The sequence below is a fragment of the Thunnus maccoyii genome, chromosome 11 (assembly GCF_910596095.1).
Source record: "Thunnus maccoyii chromosome 11, fThuMac1.1, whole genome shotgun sequence".
Taxonomy (NCBI): domain Eukaryota; kingdom Metazoa; phylum Chordata; class Actinopteri; order Scombriformes; family Scombridae; genus Thunnus; species Thunnus maccoyii.
In genome coordinates, this window is record NC_056543.1 from 21,185,193 (window position 1) to 21,202,383 (window position 17,191).

General features: G+C 39.9%; 1 protein-coding gene across 1 annotated transcript in view; it reads right to left on the minus strand.

The window, feature by feature from the left end:
- Window positions 1-11,712: 11,712 nt before the first annotated feature.
- The window catches only part of col4a1 (collagen, type IV, alpha 1), a 46,371-nt gene continuing 40,892 nt past the window's right edge, over window positions 11,713-17,191 (minus strand). Inside the window, exons 43-52 of the mRNA XM_042426298.1 lie at window positions 16,971-17,104; window positions 16,694-16,766; window positions 16,208-16,279; window positions 15,899-16,027; window positions 15,707-15,805; window positions 15,408-15,620; window positions 15,095-15,272; window positions 14,886-15,000; window positions 13,511-13,683; window positions 11,713-13,365 (exon numbers count right to left, since the gene is read on the minus strand). Of these exons, the coding sequence (XP_042282232.1) occupies window positions 13,284-13,365; window positions 13,511-13,683; window positions 14,886-15,000; window positions 15,095-15,272; window positions 15,408-15,620; window positions 15,707-15,805; window positions 15,899-16,027; window positions 16,208-16,279; window positions 16,694-16,766; window positions 16,971-17,104 (1,268 nt within the window). The 3' untranslated portion in view covers window positions 11,713-13,283. The remainder of the gene's footprint in view (window positions 13,366-13,510; window positions 13,684-14,885; window positions 15,001-15,094; window positions 15,273-15,407; window positions 15,621-15,706; window positions 15,806-15,898; window positions 16,028-16,207; window positions 16,280-16,693; window positions 16,767-16,970; window positions 17,105-17,191) is intronic.

Here is a 17,191-nt window from a genome sequence, read left to right on the forward strand (position 1 = left end):
ATAATGGTATGTGTCCATATGTATGTGGGTGATGGAATGTATATTTGCACATACAGTTTACAGTGCATGCATGTGAAAAATATTAAAGTGAGTTCAATCTGCATGAATTTACTAAAGCTAAGACATAACATATATTGCATTAAATTCCAGCTGAGAACAATCAAAAGCTGTGGATATGGTAATAACTGTGTGTGAAAGGTTGAAACCTCCACCAGCATGGTATAGAGAAGAGGCATATTCCCAATGCATGGCTGCCCTTGTGTACAGAATAAATTATATATTGAAAGAATATATATGGGGAGAGTCGTTAGGTATACATTTGCATTTGGAGGCCTTTGGGATCTGAGAAATTGTGGTGTTGCAGGTTGTGGCCTCACGAGATAGGTCTTGACAGTGATAGTGTGTGGGTGGAGCTTTGATATGCAAGAAATTGGGTGGTTGACGATCAGAGCTTTCATGTGTGACGGTACTGAAATAGGAGGTTTTACTGCCACCTTCCGCGGTTTCACTTGTCTTCATCAGTAGCAATGCCTTTTCTTTAGCTACACACTGTCAACCTTTAATAAATACAGACTAGACACAGCATGGGCCTGTCAGCATCAATTCAGATCATTTGGAAACTTTCAGTCACGAAAGGCCCACAGCTAATCATCAGGCGTTACATGCACCAGCAACAACAATACCGAGTCTTGCTTCATAAAATAATGTGATCCTTTAATTAAGGTTAAAGGGTCATACATCACTTCCACACCTCCATTTAAAACAGAGAAAAAGTGGGAGATGATGACGACATGCCAGATGTCTTTATTTCTCCACAATGGGTGCTGCAGAAAGTAAAATACTTACCCCTCCTAGGTTACAGATACTGTGCCAAGCGACAGAAACACAGACAAGGGGAGACAGACTGATGGACAGAAATGAACAAACATTGGCGGCCAGAAGGAGGAGACAAAAAATCTTGCGAAGTACCATGCGAAGTACCATAAAGTGCAATGCCACCAAAGGCCACTAGATTCTGACCCACATTCAAAAAGCGTCAATTTCTCTCTAAAAAAAGTCAATAATTTTTTTCAACAACTCATTATGGTCTCCATCGCTAAATTCGGCCTTCTAATAAGTGTGCTGGTGGTCATTTTGGAAATTACTGCTCCATTAACAAGATTTGTAGCAGCTTTGATGTCTGCTGTGTGGGTGTTGATCCACAACTGTGATTGACAGTTCACTCAGCTGCTGCTCTCCGGCTCCAGGGCTTGTACTGAGTCAGACTATTCTTGTGATATTTCGTTAAGTTTAATGTCGCTTGACTATAATACCTGCCCTGTTAGCACACCTCTCAGTGTTTCCAGTAAGCTAGAGTTCGCTTCGGTCCTGGCTCATCACACCTTGCTATGTCCTTCTGTATATATAGTCTATGTTTAGTACTCGTCCTCAAATCTTGTAAAGGTGAAACATACTTTTGAAAATATAACCAATAAAGCATAAAACCTCTGTGTTGTGTGACCAGGTAAGTTTTTATATAGTAAGCCTCCGAACAGGTTTATGTTAGAACGAATAACATTTTTATTACATTTTTACTCATAATACTGTTCTATAATACTTGGGCTAACCAGCTCTACCCTCCAATACAAGAACAATCCTGCTCTTGGTTGTTGTGTCTTCTTCATGAATTAACTGAGGATGCTAACTTTTAGCCCAGGACATGTAGCTTTAGCCTCAGTCTTGTAGAATTATATCATGTTTCTATGTAACAGCACTTAAAGGGTGTGGGATGCAGCAATGGGCCAGTTTAATTAATGTTGAAGTTGCTTTTTAGTGAATTTTAGTTCAGAAGTGGTGTGTATATTGTGCATATTGAAAGATGAAAAAAAAGTCAACACAACCCACACAAACTTGCTGCAGGTAGCAAGGGTACAGATTGTGTCTTTTTTAGGAGCAAGAGTGTGTATGTGTGTGTGTGTGTATGAAAGTAAATGATACGGGTGACTGGGTCAGCCAGCGAATCAAATACTGGCAAACCATGTTGTTGCCACTATGTTGCCTTACGTAACTGTTTGTGTGCTGATAGAGGAGTCAGTGGTGGAGACTGTAAATATGAAAGTTTCCAGAGCGCAGTGAAAGGTCAAAGGCGTCCCTTATCTCCCTGGAGGGGATCACGACCTCTTTATAGCTTTCTCCTCATAGCCCATGACGATGGAAAAGACTTGTGACACACAAATATAAAAGGTCAGAAACACGCACAGTGTGCATACACAAACAGAAGGTTGCCAAGAAAGGCAAAGTCTTTATAGCTCTGTTACATCCTTCACACACGCTGTTGCCATCAGCCTCGTGTATGTGATTGCGTGTTTAATCTGGAATCTCCCGAGACATTGAAGGACAGCCTTGCTCCGTAATAGTGTTGAGCCAGCATGTGTCGCTATGGTGTAAGCACATTTTCTGACGTGCTCAGACCACTGTTGAAAAACAGCTAACTCCCATGAGGGTGCCCCCCCCCCCAACAACAACTATGTGACAGCGTTTGTGTCTGCGAGCGTGTGTGAGCATGTGCGTGTGTTTTTGTTGATGCAGGTGTTACTCTGGCCTTCACAAGGGCTAATGGAAGGACCCATTAACACCACAACAACCCTAATAGTACTGTAAATACTTGGTCTGCTGGTGTGATGATAGCTTTGTTCAATAATTCAGCAGCTGCTAAGAAAATCAACAATTCAGCCTTCTAAAAGAGCAAACAACATTGCAGACAATGTCATCAGATAACCAGGGGCACAACTCATATATGTATGCATAGCTCCACTGAAAAGTTCAGTGCAGCCTGTGATGCAGTGTACAATATATATGAGTGAAAGAAAAAAATAATGTTTTTATTTAACCCACATTTATTGGTGTTTTTTTCTTTGAAGACCTGACTATCCAGTCAGTTGTTGAGGATGCTTAGCGTTGGTAGATGTAGCTGGTTAGCCTCAGCATTCACGGCCCTTTCATCTGCTGTAATTGGGCTTCTTTTTGAGGGAGCACAATTGTTAATGGTGCTTGAGGTTGGTGATGACTTCACTCAGCATGTAAATGAAGCCGCCAAGTCAGCGAGAGATTCCCCTATCCGGCTCATAATATTAACTGAGGTAATTTAGCATGAAACACGGTAAAAGGTTATTTACTAAGGATGATACGCTGATATATATTTGTCTGTTGTGTAAATTAGATTGTAAATTATGGTGTAGTCTTTTAAATACAACCAATTTATACTGTGCAGTGAGCCAAAACCTCTCCCCACCCCCAACCTTTTATACAAGAAAGTGACATGAAGACAAATGACAGTGTCATGCCTAATCAATTGTGCATTTCTTCTCAAGATATAGTTTAATAATCATTAGTTGGTAATTTACATTATGATGTGACAAAACCATAAAAGCTGAGGAAAGTGTTGCCATCAGTTTGGTTCATCATGATGGAAATACTGGTCAGTCATGGATGAGATGTTCCAGTCCTGTGTGCTCGCACCACCGTACAGATCATCTGCAACTAATCATATTCTTTATTGACATATCTAGCTAATTACAAGAAGTTGTGTTCAACTGAATATGTAATTTTAAGTATTAGTCTTCACACCCTTAGCTGCTAATGTTCACACAACACCCACAATCGTCTTCTCGCAGTCAGAAAGAACAGTATCTAATCAATATTCCTCATTGGTGTGAAGACTGGGCTGCACAGAATGTACCTTTTTTCTCTCTGGTTTACAAACATGAGGTGCACAAAAAAAGAATCCTCCTGTGCTTCCTCCACATATTAATTAGCCGTTTGATTTCTGCACATGTAATTACGACAGGCAAGATGTCAAAGCCCAGGTTACAACGTTGGCTGTGAGATGTTGTCTCACACAGTCTATTTCATGACCTTTTCGCCCTCTCTCTTCCGTCTGGCCTTCTATGGATGGTTTCTATGGTTCCCTTTTTGTCTGACTTCCACATACTCATCCTTGGTTTCTAGTACCAGACAAGGACGGCCCATGAATGCCAACCATCTGATGGTACTAACGGTCCAGAAGGGCCAAACAGACCCTCCTGTGCTGACTGCCAGTCATTTTACCACCAAAGTTGTCCTAAATGCTCCACTTTTTCCTGCAGCTCATATTTCTAGATGCCTTTCTCTGCTATGTTTCAGTAGCTCATTCGGTATTTAAGAAACATTATGACTATTTAATCAAGTGCGGTTGTTTGCTATGAGTTTCTCTTTTCTTTTATTATTTCTTCATAAGATAAATCCTTTTTAATAGGATCCTGTTCCCTGTTGAGGTGTCATCAACAGATGACAAGTCGTGGCAAAAAGAGATGCCACATAGGCGAAAGTATGTATTGATTGGTGGGGTGTTAATTGCAAAGTGCCATTTAATGTGTAAATAACAGTGCTGGAGTACAGGACCATACAGTACAGGGGACAAAAACATGTGATTTACCTATAAATCAAACGGAAGGTAGTGAGAGAAGTATGAAGAGTTGTTCAAAAGAAAAAGAGTGATAGAATTGAGACAAATAAACAGAAAAGACAGATTGAGAGTTATACTGGAATGCCTCCCACAAACTCACTCCTACTCTTCCTCTCATGCCCACGCACTCTCTGTTACTGTGACGTCCACTCTTCCTTTTTACTCCTCCGCTCTGCTGTGGAGGCGTTCTGCTCTCCTCTCATTCATACACTGCCACACTGCCACGCTATTTCAATATTCCTGAGTGGACACTGTGCATTGAGTTGAAATTTCAGCGGAGGAAGAAGAGGTGGCGGAGGAGGAGGAGGAAGCACCATGTTTGGCTTCATCTGAGCACATCAGATTTCCGATCATGCTGAGATCGTGATCAGACCTCACATGAGAGCCAAGCTCCACAGATGGAATTATGTCATCTTCTCGCATAGGAAATTGAAGCAAAATCATGATAGTCATATTCTCAAATTCTCTAGTCTTTCAAAAATAGTTGCATTTTATTATTGTAACTTAAAATGACAAACATTACGCTTTTTAACATTAGCCCTGTGATAGATAGCCATACATAGATAGACCTCTAACACACACACAAGAACAAAGCCCCCCCCCCCTCTTAGGTCCCTAGTATGCAAACACCAGCCTATGTAGACACCTGACCCACCAACATACAGGATCCATGCCAACCCAGAGTGACCTGTAGCCGCCACATTCCACTAATCATGCTGAGAAACAAATGCTGTGCAGCACAACTCTGCTGATCTCACAACACTGTGTGATCCGGTACATCTGTCAGTACCGGCCTTTTCAAAGAGAATGACATCACACAGCTTCTAGTTTGATCTGGCATCGTCCAAAGAGAGACATAAAACACAGGACAGTGAACTCTGAAACCAAGGCCGTGATTTTCAATTTCAAGTTCAGAGAGGACGTGTTCTGGGAACTGCTTAAGCTACTACAATTATAATCTTCACCAATGAGAGCAGCATGTTCCTAATGTTATGCTATTTTTTTTTTGTGTAATACAATGCATGGTCTACATGTAACTTTTTGGCACTTGATGTGACATCCTGAGCTGGATAGTGTATTAAGAAAGGGGCATAAACACAGTAGCAGTAGTTATCTATTTGAAAAAAGAAATGCTATTTAGTCACTGGTGACTGATGTGTATGATCTAAATTCAAGTGATGTAAATATTTCTTGTGTTTTGTGGATGTGTGAATGTGCTGCACAATCAAAACAATATGCAGTTGGGAGTTTACTACTCTTTATTTTTATCGTCTTCTTCTGTTCCTCTTTTAGATCATTGACACACTTTACAGAACAAGAAAAATAATGTTTGTTTCAAAAAAGCAAATGTATATATTTCAATTTGAAAAGTACAATTTTTGAAATGGTGGAGAAGGACGGCAACAACAAATAAGTAGCAAAGATAAGAGGTGACATTTTTCAGTTGGATTCTCCCTCCAAGCTCAAGTAACAAAGCAAAATAACAAAAAGAGGAAACTGTTATACTAAACATGATAATTAGCAATATATCAAAGTCAAATATCAGATAATTAGTGGTGTGATAAACTTACATCATGTCCAACAGGATGTAAAAGCAGCAGTGTGTCTTCACATGCTGAGACTTTAAATGCATTTTTAAAAACAAGTGGAGCATTGTTTTCAAGGCTAACAGAAAACAGACTTAATTTTTGTAAGTTGTGGTACCAGACAATAAGATGCAATCCATTGATGAAGGTGTCAGAGAATCATGAGTGCTCAGGCACCATTAAAGGCCCCATTATTATTATTATTATTATTATTATTATTATCATTATAGAAGTATCTTTTATAACCATTTGCTTAATACCTTGAATTTGTCACAATGTGTCAACTGTGAGCCTATAATGCAAGGTCACAACAAAAACAAATCTAAGCTAGTCAGTATCTGAGGAAACAGGGCATGTTTACACCGTTATATACGCTGTAAGTTTGGTCACACTTTCTCATTGAAGTGAATGGGAAGATGTGTCCAAACTTTTGACCGGTACTGTATAGTTTAGATGTTTAATATTGTAACGTAGTGACTGTGGTCAGGGAGGGGAGCTGCTGCAGATGCTAATTAGAATAAGTGGCTGTGCCTGTGCCTGATGAGGACTGTGGGGGCAGGTTAGGAAGTGTTGAAAGGGAAAGAGTTGAGCGCAGGCACTCATGTGGACTCATGGGGAGCGTCGCTCAGTGCTGACAGCCAAGTCTAACAGTGCACTCATTGCTGGGGGTGGGTGCCGTTAACATGCCGGTCAGGGCTGCTAACGGTGAAGATAGGTAGCTGGGCTGTAGTAGGGCGAGGTTCCTGAGTGGGGCTAAGGCTAGATTAGTTAAGGCGGGGTTATTAGGAGTGCAACAGCCGCTTCTCAACATGGTAAGAGGCTCTCCTGGTGCACATGGAGGCCTTCCAGTGCTGGACTGACACATTTCCCCCACTTCTGACAAGGGTCAGACCACCCCGGGGGAGGGTCTGGAACCTTGGGAGTGTTAAGTATTCTAAATGACTATTTTCATTGTTTTGTTTGTGTTAGTGTTAATTATTGTGCCTCGTTTGTTTTGTCAAATTTAATATAGTAAGTTTAGCCACAGTGTTTCTGGAGAGTGGGATTGTTTAAGGCAGTGGTTCTCAAACTTTTTCACATCAAGGACCCCCATCTGATAAGATTTTTGCTTTTAGATGTTTTATTACAGAAAGTGTATGAAACCCATGAACAAAATAGTCATATATTCTGTCATTGCATTACTTATGGATGGAATTACAGTGAAAATAAATTATAGACCCCCTGGAACCCCCTCAACAACCCCTGGGGTTTCCCACTTTGAGAGTCACTGGTTCAAGGGACTGTTTATTCTTTATATGCTGCCTGTATACGCCCTTAAAATACTGGTTATGTTGCGGTGAAGTTGGATGAGTATCTGCAATGCATTTTCCTGTGTGCAGTGCCCTAAGGGGATGTAGTGGCCTTGGGAGTCAGCTGTGGTCTGATACATATTGGCTTGATGCCCACACAGTCGTTATCGGCTTTCAAGGGCGGCATCTGAGAAGTAAGATAGGACTTAGACTTTTTCTAGTTGTCCTGTGTGTAGGCTACCTGGTTGGCAGCTGCATGAATTTGTTATAATAAAGGTCTATCTGTTTTAACAAGTCCTGGTATTACCTCTTCATTTTTACTGTTTAATTACAGAAACATTCTAGGCTATACTTACATACAAATCTAGGTTTATTATAATACATCTGCTGTTTTGCTAAGGTTATCCATGTAAGTTTTACAGTTGAAAACATGCATGTTCAAGTGACAAACTGCAAATTACTGCAAGATTTTCACTTCTTGCAGTTGATTAACTCTTCACTCTCTAACATACATGTTTGCCTCTTGTTTAAGTCCGCAGCAAAGCTTGCAGGACAACTTGAGAGCCTTAATGCTCTCCTCTACTGTATCTTATGTTTAGGGAACAGATATTTGGCTCATCAGGGCCCATCAACAGTACATGTATACACCCTGACAAATAGAAACATTTTTCAAGATGCATATTGTCAACTTGTTTGAGTACTTACTAAAATGTTTAAAATATCCCTTGATTTAATATATACTAATATATTTTAAATATGCCTTTAAATATGCCTCCATTCATGAATTGAGTCTCGTCCGATTGACATTGACAAACCTGTGAGGCTCTCCAACATTCAGCCAGTTTGAGAGACGGAGCGAGACTGACCTCTAATTCAAAATATTAATTATTCATATTCTTGTTTATAACTACATGATGACACAACAAACAACAAAAGGGATAGTCAGGACAATGATGGTAATGACGATACAGTGTCTGATAAGAAGCTGTATAATTTACAACTTGCAGAGTGATCTTGTTAGCCGGCTAGTCATGCTAGCTCCTGCAGTTTCTGTTTACTATGCTATTTCGTGTGCGTGTTACGAGTTTGTTGCACTTGTTATCACAGAACAACTCGCACCATTATCATTCTTATTGGTAGTAGATTTTTCGCAACATCACATAATTCCCAGCATATATCTGCCTACCTAGAGTTGCAATCAGTGAGGTTAAAAGTAAACAGCTGTGGGTGTATAGGACCTTTAACAAAGTCCAAATATAACCAAGATTTTGAAACATGATTTTGAAAAGTCCAGTGCCTGCTTTTCATAAGATTGTTGTTGGGGTCCAGGCAATCTAAAGTCATTTACAGCACCTGCAGTAAAAAAGTACACATAAAAAATATCCAAATTAAACTCAATTAAAATCAAAATTGACTACCAACATATCTTTCAGTGGCAACTGTCATCTTACCAACAACTGATGTGATTGGCTGAGAGCTACTCAGCTCTTTCCACTAACAAGCTTAAGTGTTTGCAGGTGAAGTTCTGCAGAGACGACAGTCACATTGAGATCAGAAATATTTCTTTATGAAGCTTTTAAATGCTCATTGTAGAGAAATAACAATAATTGGGAATTATGATCCACTGTTGCATAGATCCTCACAGAATCTTGCTAGCTTAATTAGGAGGGAGAATGAAGCAATTTGATCAGTTTCCCTCAGACTAGAAATGCTGCATGGATCTAGCTGCTGATATCAAGATGTTTAAAATCATCTGGAGATCATTCATTTTACTGTTAAAACGAAAATTAAAATCAATTCTCTTCCCTTCTTTTTAGGAAATGAACAGCCACTGGTACCTTCTTATTGTAACTGTTTCCGGACCGACCCGAAAAGCACTGTTACGCTAAATCTCCCTCCTTTACGACTGTGTCTGCATATATTTGTGATTGTTTGTTCTGTATGTCCTCTGTTACGTTTTGTATTGCTGGCTATGTTACAAGCTAATCTTCATTTGGCAGGGCTCAGGTCAAGGGGGTGTGGTGGAGGTTGTGGCCTCTGTGCTTGATCCACTTACGAGAAAGGTCTGGGTCATATTAACCTCCTGATGCATTCCCGCACTGTATTGTAAACACATTCTGAAAAACATGACAGATTAAGTTACATTATCAGTTTGACATAAATCGGTGTATGGTAATAGTATATATTCATTTTAAAATCAATTTTCTGTCAGTCAGTCAGCTTCATCTCCTCATAAGCAACGTCATGGACACATTATTGCAATAATGTTTTACCAGCATAAAACCTTGCGCTCTGAGGGTAATCGTAACTCTTAAGTCGGGTCTCAACTTAGCAGTGTTAGCAAACAACCAAGAGGATTAAAACGTTTAAAGAGGTTAAAGTTTTGAACTCTAAAGCCCCTGAGCAAGGCTGAGTGCTGACCCTAACCACATGGCAGTGATGTTGTGCGTTTACATGTGAATTCCAGTGTTTTATTCATTTTTTAAAATCAACTTGTCTTGTGTGAAAATGGTATCCACATGCACAGAGTTACACCTAGGATTTAAAATCATATATTTTCCGTGACTTTTTCTTAAAATGATGTTTGCTTTTCAAAAACTCTTTCCAGTACAGTTATGACTGCTTGAGAGAAGCAGCAAAAAACAACCTCACAATTTTTAACTTTTATTTTGGATGGTATAGCCACAGCAGGGTATTTATTGAGTGAAGAGAGTGTCTCCTCCTAAGGAGCAACCTCCTGGTCACAAGCCTGTTTCTCTCATATAAATGATACAGCTACAGGTTGTTGTGTATATGTGGTGTTGTGATGTCACTTATTTAATGTTCATCCTGTCCTCAGATGTCATGGCAATGCAAACAATGAACATGACAAACTTCACCGGGAGGGTTTGGTCACTTTCAATAAGATGTCAGCCAACTTTTGTGTGATGATCAGTTTGTGTTGTCTACAGATACTACTGACAACAATGATCACCATGATAAGATTATTTAAATAAGAATAGTGTTGCTGATAATTTTATTACTTTGTTATATACTACAGTTTGAATGGCACTTATTTTAATTTTTAGTGTAATAGTGTTTTAGTGTGTGAATGAAATGTGACCTACTTTTCCACCATTGCATGGTTGAATACAACATCAGTAGTACAGCAGTAATTGTCTTTAAATGTATTACATCATACAAATGGATTGTATTAATATGAAGTTATAGATATAAATTTATAGATTAACTTTCATACTTATTGCCCAGTAGCTCCTCTGTATATTCCATTAACTTATTGAATTATATATTCTGTTTGATTGAAGCATTTCCCTCCAAGTATTAGAAAACTGACAAGAAAACAAGTACTCATCTCAGAAACTCATAAACAACTACTTTGTTATAAGACATAACCTATTGTAGTGTTACTATCCAATTGACACATGTAAGCAAACTAACTCTAAATCTCAATTATTATTTTCTGATGTAAAATTTTGCATCAGTAATGTTTGTAAAAGCAGCCATATTATGGGCTTACATTTACAATTATCATCACTTTTAAACTTAATCTTTTAGTCATATTATTTGATTATCTATATATGTATAAACATACCTGTAATGTACTTAAAATACAGATTGGGCCTTTTAAAGTGTGGTACATGTCTGAAAATGTAGCCTTTGCCCCAACTGCAGACATCTCAGCCATGTAGCAAATGATCTTGATTGTGGTCATTAGGCCATCATGTTCAGTTGTACTCGTCATTTGATCATTTGCCTTTAGTGTTGTATGACCCTCCACTGTGACTCCCACCTGAGTGACCTTGCACTCACCAAGCGGTCAGAGGCCAAAGCCTTGTTAGACTTGTTTATGAAGATAGCCGGGGGTCAAGGCCTCTCTGTTTGTCCGTCTGGTGACGAGAGGAAACAAGGGATAGGATTCCGGTAATAGATGAAAGACGAGAGTGGAGATAAAAGGAGGGGTTATCTGGTTCTCTGCGGAGCGTATCGATCTGTGTGTGTTTTCATGGGGTGAACGGGTTTGTTGGCCACCATCCCAGCAGAAGTGCTGAGGTAGTGGCTGCATCGCGCTGTGGAAGAGTTGGTGCAGAGGATGCACTTAAATTAGGGTTCGAGATAGATTTGAGGTCAGCTTTTGCTGGAATAATAGCCAATGGAAGTAAAAGCAAAAGGCCCTCTGTGAACTTGTGAATCATCCAGTTGGTGAGCTCTGACATCATGAATCATCAGCAACTTACTTTCAAATTGTGCTGATGCTGCCCTCTTGTGGCCCATATGGAGTACTGTAATAGAAATCTTCATGTCACATTTACAGAAACAGACAAATGGAAAAATAACACCTATGATAAATTAATAATAATATTCTAAAAAATTTTATTGCAGGAATTACACAGTATTGGATCTGGGAAATAAGAAATGTCTGTTCTGTTAATCAGTCAAGATTATTCCCACTGTACTCAAGTTTGTGTGAATACTGCTAATACTTCATGTACTTCATGGAGCACTTAATCAAAACCAAGCACAACATACTAACAAAAAATCAGGTTACGGTCAGTGTCAAGTAATTACTATAACTTTAACAGCAGAAAACTTTGTATCTTTCAATTGCTCTGCAAAGGACATAGGAACTATGTTTTGGGTTTCTCATATTGACACAACTGAAGTTCTCTAAATACTGTATATTGAGGAATAAACATAACATAGGCCTACATCCAGACCTCTTAAAGCATCTCAACCTGCATAGACACTTATAAATATAGCCCTCCTCATCTGTCTATGTTTGACTTGGATGCACAACCATGACATGATGAACCTTTACAAAAGTAATCCACTACGGGGAACAATCAAGTACATGAGCAGAATAGCAAGTACATGTTATATGTAAGTATATACACATGTGCATTTCTTTGGGATCAAAGATTAGAAACATTTGATTCACTTAATGTGACAAGAGTAAATCCTTTAACACACAGCCGTTATACACAATACTGAGAGTAATGGTATAAGAAAGGTGATTTTTTTTTTTTGGTCTATTTCTTTTTGTGCATTTGTCATTTGTTTTGGATTATATTTGCAGACATCACAACACACACACACCACTTCCTAACAGCTCAAATCCATTCATATATGTACACTCACACAAACACACACACACACACACACACCTGCCAATGTTGTTTCAGTGCTGTTTTGCATGTTAATAAGGCGCTGATTGTCAGAAGTTGAAACACTGTTTCTGGATTTATGGAATCTCAGATACACTCAAGTCCAACATATTCTCATAACTCTTATAAATAAAAATGGACTTAATAACACACAATGTAAATTCAATAATAACCTGAGGAGAGTATGTTGAACTAGGTTAGAGAGGAATGCATTATATTTACAACAGTGTGGTTGTTATATTTTGGTGATGGTGACATTATAGTGATTTTAAGTTTGTGTAAGCAGTGGTAAGTCCCATCCTTTACATTAGTATGTCTAAACAAGTTAAAAGGTGAAAATCTATAATACTACTATGTAGCTATATCTTTGAATGATGTGGCACTGGTAGGGAAGGGAAATAAAAAAATGGAATAAGGCAGATAAGTAAGATTCAATAGCACCTGTCTTACACAAACAACCCTTTCAAAATGAACACTAGTTTACCAGTTTAGGGGGCATGTACTCAGTGCAGTGGTAAACTGGGTGCCATTCCTTAGAGACATGTTGTGATCATGTTAGTAAAGTGTTCTGCATGGAGCAAAAGGCTGCTTGGTCTCTGCATTGTGGTTTGTAAAGTTCGATCTCCGGTTTGTTCTGCAACCCACGCCTCAGTCCCTCTCCTCTCACACATACAGGGAATTAGCACCATCCTCTGAAAACAGGAAGTAAAGCCAAGTCACGGACGTCGGCGCAGGTCAGGAAGTAGGACTCAGAGGTTGGGGTTTATGTCCTCTTCATGCACACCTGACAGCGGCTTATGTGTGTTCGGAGATTTCCCGCTTTTAGTGTTGTTGGGACAGGTTTCCTGGAGATACGTAGAGAGAAAAACATCAGAAGTCGATTCTATAATGCCAAGATTATCATGTAGATGTGGTGAGGGAAAAAAACAATCAACAAACATAAGGAAAATCAAGAAATACAATGTCTGAATGTGAGTATGTCTGTCTTACGTAAACATCTCGCTGTCTTCGATAGTTGCGAGCCAGAAGCTGTAAGAGTTGGCGTAGTAGTTGCAGGTTCCACGACCGTGACACTCGATGAACGGAGCGCTGCGGAACTCTTCCAAGCAGGAACCAGGTGAGGCCAGAGCCTGGCCTGAGCCCTCAGCACCAGCACTGGTGTGCTACACAAACACACACACATACATATCCAAATGAAGCCTAAAATGTGCATGTGCAAAAAGGGTTGCTATGTGGATTTTCTTTAGCAGACAATATAAATCTATAGATGTATGTATATGTGTTTGTTTACATGTGTATGATTACAATGGGTTCATAGGTGCATGCACGTCTTCATTTATATATTTAGATAGGTTTGTTTGTAGATAAAAACCTGTAGATGCTGAGTAGATACACACATCTGTATATTATGCAGTGGTGGAAGAAGTATTCAGATCCTTTGCTTAAGTAAAAGTACCAATACAGCAATGTAAAAAAATACTCCATTACAAGGAAAAGTCCCACAGGAAAAATCCTACTTAAGTAAGAAGTAGAAGTATTAGCAGCAAAATGTATTTGAAGTATTAAAGTAGAAGTACTGGTTTCATCCCTCTGACTGATATATTATCATATATGACATCATTAAATTAATAATACTGAAGCATCAATGTTTAGCAACATTTAACTGTTGTAGCTGCTGGAGGTGGAGCTAGTTTGAGCTACTTTATACACAGTCTGGCTTTATGATCACAGCCTGGCTGAGCAGCCTATCTGTGAAACTTAACACTAAACTATATAATCAAATCCAGATTTGTGTGAAGATTATTGGCCAACCTGAGACACACATCTTTCAAGCAGCTTCCAACAAGAGCATGCTTAGACTTGCTAACAGTATCTCTTCTGTTTTAAATGGAGAGTACCAACTTCTGCCCTCTAACAGGTGATTTAGAGTCCCTATATGGTTTACAGTTTTGGGGAGGGGGTAGGGTAGGAGGAATGTATTATAATATGTATTTGTATTTACAGCATGATTTAATTAAATCTTTCAACAAATGCTTACAGCACATGGTATATTCATGTTAACTGTTATCTTTTTATCTGTGTATTAACACAAAAAATAGTAGTAGTTGTATTGTTATCATATTTCTCTGTTTTTGTTGGCTGCTCAGGATGTGAGCTGTTTTTATGGATGAATAAACTGAACCTTGATAATGTCTGTGGAAATAAAATCTGAGAAATTCTGCAAGAAAAGTCTCCCCATATTTTAGTGAATCATCACAACATGAGGCTTGGCTGATAACATCTCTGGTGTAATGAAGATTGAAATCTATTCTCTACAGAGGAGACTCTGTTCACTTGCACTGAGACCCGACCCTGCTTGTCTTACCATGACAAAGGAGTAGCCAATCCACAGAGAGTCCCAGCCGTGAGGGCATGGTGGGATCATGATAGTCTGACTGTGAACTGCAATCACCATGGCTGGGGCTTCACACACAGCACACCTGTATGCACATACATATGAGAAGGGTACAGCATGTGAGTGTCATAAATAAGCTGCAACAGAACAGTATATATTGTATAGAAATGCTGACATACCTGCTGATGAAGGGTTTGATGCTTTCACCAGTGATTGGTGCCATGCTCATGGGCATGGGCTCAGGGGAGGTGAGCCAGTAGGAGTAATCATTACGGGAGGCAAAGTTGCACACGTTGTTGATGTTACAGAACAGGAAGGGCATGGGGCTGAACTTCCTCAGACAGCTCCCTGCCGTACCTAAAACACAGAACCATAACACTTGTAATTCATCCTGCAAACTTCTCCTTTCATCCCTCTTCTTTTTCTTAGTCTCACTTCTTTCTTTCTTTCTTTCTTTCTTTCAGTCTTTCTTCCAAATATTGTTTTTCTCACCTAGATCCTGTCCGTGAGAGCGTTCATTTCCTTGAACGTATAGCAGGGAGTAGCCATCATATATGAGCGAGGTCCCCTCAGGACAATATGGAACCTCCACTGTTTGACTGTGACGGGTTACCAGGAAACCGTGTTCCATGGAGGAGGGGCCAGGGGGACCCACTTGACCTGGAACACCATCAGGTCCCGGGGGTCCAGGGTGTCCTCTGGGTCCTAGAGGCATGGAGTTATTAATCATTTATGAAAGCAACAGAACAACTGGGGACATGTCTTATCCACTGTTCCTTAGAACCTCTCACCTTGAGGCCCAGGCAGGCCAGGCTCTCCTTTAGATCCAGGTTGACCGTGATGTCCAGGGACGCCGTCTTCACCTTTTGGTCCTGTAATACCTGTCACACCTGAGAAACATAAATGAAATAAATGATGTAACAGTTATTAAAATGGATGTGAGCAGGAGGAAACTGATTATACATTTTTAAGCAAAACGTCACCTTGTTGTCCTTTCTGTCCAGGGAGCCCAGATGGACCCTGGGGTCCCGGTAAGCCTTGAATCCCTGGGAACCCAATGTCTCCTTTAATGAAGGTGTGGGGGCCAGGGGGACCAGGGGGGCCGTCAATACCTGAAATAAAGAGTATCATTTTCCAGATTACCCAGATTTTTAGCAGTTTGTGGAAATCAAGTGATAAGATTATCAGACAAGAGTAAGTACTGACTGAATTATATACATTATTTATTGATATAATGATTATATATAGTGTGTAATGATTCTAATATGGCAAATTATTGATCTCCGTTTTACCCTTTTCTCCCGGGAATCCTCTGTCTCCAAGTTCTCCTTTGACTCCTCTGTCCCCGAAATTACCCTTTGTACCTAGATATAATGTTCACAATAAGCTTTTTTGCTTTTGAAAAAAAATAGTATTTTTTCTCACAATTGCTTAAACACATGCTCTCTTTCATACATGGTAAATGGCTGCTTTTATCCAAAGCGCTTTACAATGTTTCTGCTGCTTACTCCTCCATTCACACACACACACACACACCAATGGTAGCAAGCTACCATGCAGGGCACTGGCACAGCCATCAGGAGCAATTTGGGGTTCAAGCATCTTGCCCCAGGACATTCCACCATTTGGACAGGAGGAGTAGGGGATCGAACCGCCGACCTTCTGATTAGTGGCCAACCCACTCTACCTCCTGAGCCACACACCCCACATGAATGCACACACACACTCACAGACACACTGTATATTACACACCGTTATTTCACACTGTATTTACTTACCTGGGAAGCCAGGGACACCCTGCAGTCCCCTCTCTCCCTTCTGTCCATCAATACCTGGAAGACCAGATTGTCCCTGGAAGACACACACACACAAATAAAATCGCTGAACAAGCTTGAACTAAAAACACAGATCAGTGTTTCTCTAAAAACTTGCTCAGTTTACAGTGAGACAAAAGTTCTTCTTCAGTGGTGGGAAGAACAGCATTTACATGTATCAGCTATCTCTCATGCACATTAACTATTGTATGACATGACAGTAAACAGCTTTGTGACATACAGGAAGTCCAGGAACTCCAGGGTCACCCTTATGTCCTGTCTCTCCCTGGAAACCAGGGTGACCTGGATCTCCTTTGTCTCCCTTTAGGCCCTCTCTGCCTGGCACACCAGAGGGTCCAGGTGCTCCTGTGACTCCTGTTTGATAAAGACAAGAAGAAGTTGAAGAGATTTTTTTGACTACAGCATAAAATGTACACAGTATTTCTATTCAAAACACTTGTG